General features: G+C 39.5%; 2 protein-coding genes across 2 annotated transcripts in view; both read left to right on the top strand.

Moving 5' to 3' along the window:
- LOC103374839 (protocadherin gamma-C5-like) overlaps positions 1-816 on the top strand; it is a 3,922-nt gene extending 3,106 nt beyond the window's left edge. The window contains exon 2 of the mRNA XM_008304990.1: positions 775-816. Coding sequence (XP_008303212.1) covers positions 775-816 — 42 coding nt within the window. The remainder of the gene's footprint in view (positions 1-774) is intronic.
- Positions 817-1,096: 280 nt separating this feature from the next.
- Positions 1,097-2,566, top strand: LOC103374829 (protocadherin gamma-C5-like; the record flags this gene model as incomplete). The annotated part of the gene is made up of 1 exon (XM_008304981.1): positions 1,097-2,566. A coding segment is annotated over exon 1 (1,470 nt), but the record flags the coding sequence as incomplete, so codon positions are not given.
- Positions 2,567-2,573: the final 7 nt, after the last annotated feature.

Consider the following 2,573-nt stretch of genomic DNA (forward strand, 5'->3'; position numbering starts at 1 on the left):
GGCATCATCGGCACATACGTTCCACTTTTAACTTGTAAACTGTGTTTATTAATATATAGAAGAGCAATGCAGTTTATTTTCTTCTTCTTTTTTAATTTAACAGACAGATTTTCTGTCTGCAGCTTGAGATATATGATTTAAATTTTGCCATGAAATCTCAGAATATTTTAAATTTAAAAATGACCTACATATGAATTGAGAATGCCTAATCTATCCGTTATTGTTGATCATTATTGTCATTTAATATCCTGACAGTATGCATTCAAACAGAGGTGTTCTTCAGGGAATGGAATTGTACGCATTATCTGTGGTGATTGTTTTCTTTCTGTGCCTTATGCAAAATGATATAATATCGCTCTTCCAAATAAGCTTTTTTTTGTTTATGCTGTTGAAAAGTCTGTGTATTTGACATTTTCCTGCACCGGGGATTTCGAAAAAAGTTTTGAATAACACACATTTTCTGAGAAAGTTAGCTTATGTATAATATATTATGGTCATCATTCCTCTGAGATGAGAATGTAATACAAATATCAGTCACGTTACCATTTTCAAACGTATTTTATCATCTTTTTTTAAATCATATTAACATTACATATTAATATAAATGTAACAATTCACTTGTCATTATTTGTAGCAGCAGTGACCAATGAAAAAACATGTTTAGTGGAGTTTTACTTCGGCACAATAAGTCCTTTTTTTTACTCTTCATCTTATTGCATTTTCTATCACACAAACCAACTCTCCACTAAGGATGTCATGTTCTTACTGCAACAGAGGGAGTGCAGTAGCCTCAGCAGCAATGTTAGAGCTCAGTGATTGGATAGCTCAGATGGATGCTGTGAACCAATAGAAAAGAGAACTGTACAAAGCGATCTACTCCATCCCCCATTTAGTCTCAGCACGGTAACCCTCACAGTGCTCAGAGGTGGAGAGGATATGCGTTTATCCGACGGTTTCAGGAATCTAAGGTTTTGTAAATATGATGCTTTTGCGGACTCATTTATGATGGAGTTTTCCTTCTGGCGCTGGAATTAATGTCGGCCTGGTTATGTGAACAATATATCGATGGGGAATAACATATTCTAACGGACCGGGGATGACAAAGAGAATCAGATACCGAGACTGGAGATGGCAGGCGCTTTGGTGGCATCATTTCTTTCTCTTGTGGATTACAATAGACGGACAGACTCGTTACAGCATCCCGGAGGAACTAAAACAGGGATCTGTGGTAGGAAATTTAGCCAAAGATCTGGGTTTAGGACTATCAGACATTTTTGACCGTAAACTGCGCGTCGCCTCTGAGACTGGTGAGCAGTATTTCAGTGTGGATGCGGGGAAGGGCGAGCTGGTGGTGAATGACAGAATAGACAGAGAGGCTTTATGTGGACAAAGCGCCAGCTGTGTTCTACCTCTGCAAGTAGTAATAGAGAACCCCCTACATCTTTACCGGATAGAGGTGGAAATAAAAGACGTTAATGACAATTCTCCCAGTTTCTTGAGCAAAGAAAAGAATTTGAAAATTCCAGAACTGACAGCGGTGGGTGCGCGTTACCCTTTGGAGACCGCACAGGACCTCGACGTGGGTAGTAATTCGCTAAAATCGTACAGTCTCAGCAAAGACGAATGTTTTAGTTTAAAAATTAAAGAACTGGCTAATGGAAGAAAAGTACCAGAGCTTGTATTAGAAAAGCCGCTTGACAGAGAAAAACAAAGCGTCCATCAGTTGCTGTTGACAGCGTTAGATGGAGGCAACCCTGTCAAAACTGGAACATCACAGATTATTGTGACTGTCTTAGACAACAATGACAATGTCCCTACGTTCAAAAAACCTTTATATAAAGTAACTGTGCCTGAAAACAGTCAAAGTGGCTTCATGCTCACAAAAGTAGAAGCAACAGACCCAGACGAAGGTGTTAATGGAGAAATTGAATATTCATTTGCTGACCACACACCGGAGACACTGATGTCTATTTTTCAGATAAACTCGGTGACAGGAGAAATTTTCTTAATAGGACAATTAGATTACGAAAACAGTGCTACACATGAAATAGATATTACTGCAAAAGATAAAGGCATTCCTGAAAATGAAGGCCACTGTCGGGTGCAAGTGGAAATAATAGACATAAATGATAATGCTCCAGAAATTGTTCTGACTTCAAAACCTAGCAAAGTACCTGAAGACGCACCGAGTGGCACAGTAGTGGCTTTGCTCACTGCTCGAGACCTGGACTCCGGTGACAACGGTAAAGTGACATTACAGCTTCCCAAGGGTTCTCCTTTTAACCTGAAACCCTCTTTTTCTAATAATTACGCTCTGGTTACTGCCGGTGCGTTAGACAGAGAGACTTTCTCCGAGTATAATGTTGAGATAACAGCCACTGATTCAGGCTCTCCTCCTCTATCGACTAAAAAGACGATTAATGTCACAGTTACTGATGTTAATGATAATCCACCTGTATTCACTCAGCCCACCTATGCTGTGTATTTAAAAGAGAACGGAGTACCAGGTTCTATACTGTTCTCAGTATCAGCATCTGACCTGGATTTCGGTGAAAACGCTAAGATCTCTTACT

Source organism: Stegastes partitus, unplaced genomic scaffold (assembly GCF_000690725.1).
Source record: "Stegastes partitus isolate 25-593 unplaced genomic scaffold, Stegastes_partitus-1.0.2 Scaffold2371, whole genome shotgun sequence".
NCBI classification, from domain to species: domain Eukaryota; kingdom Metazoa; phylum Chordata; class Actinopteri; family Pomacentridae; genus Stegastes; species Stegastes partitus.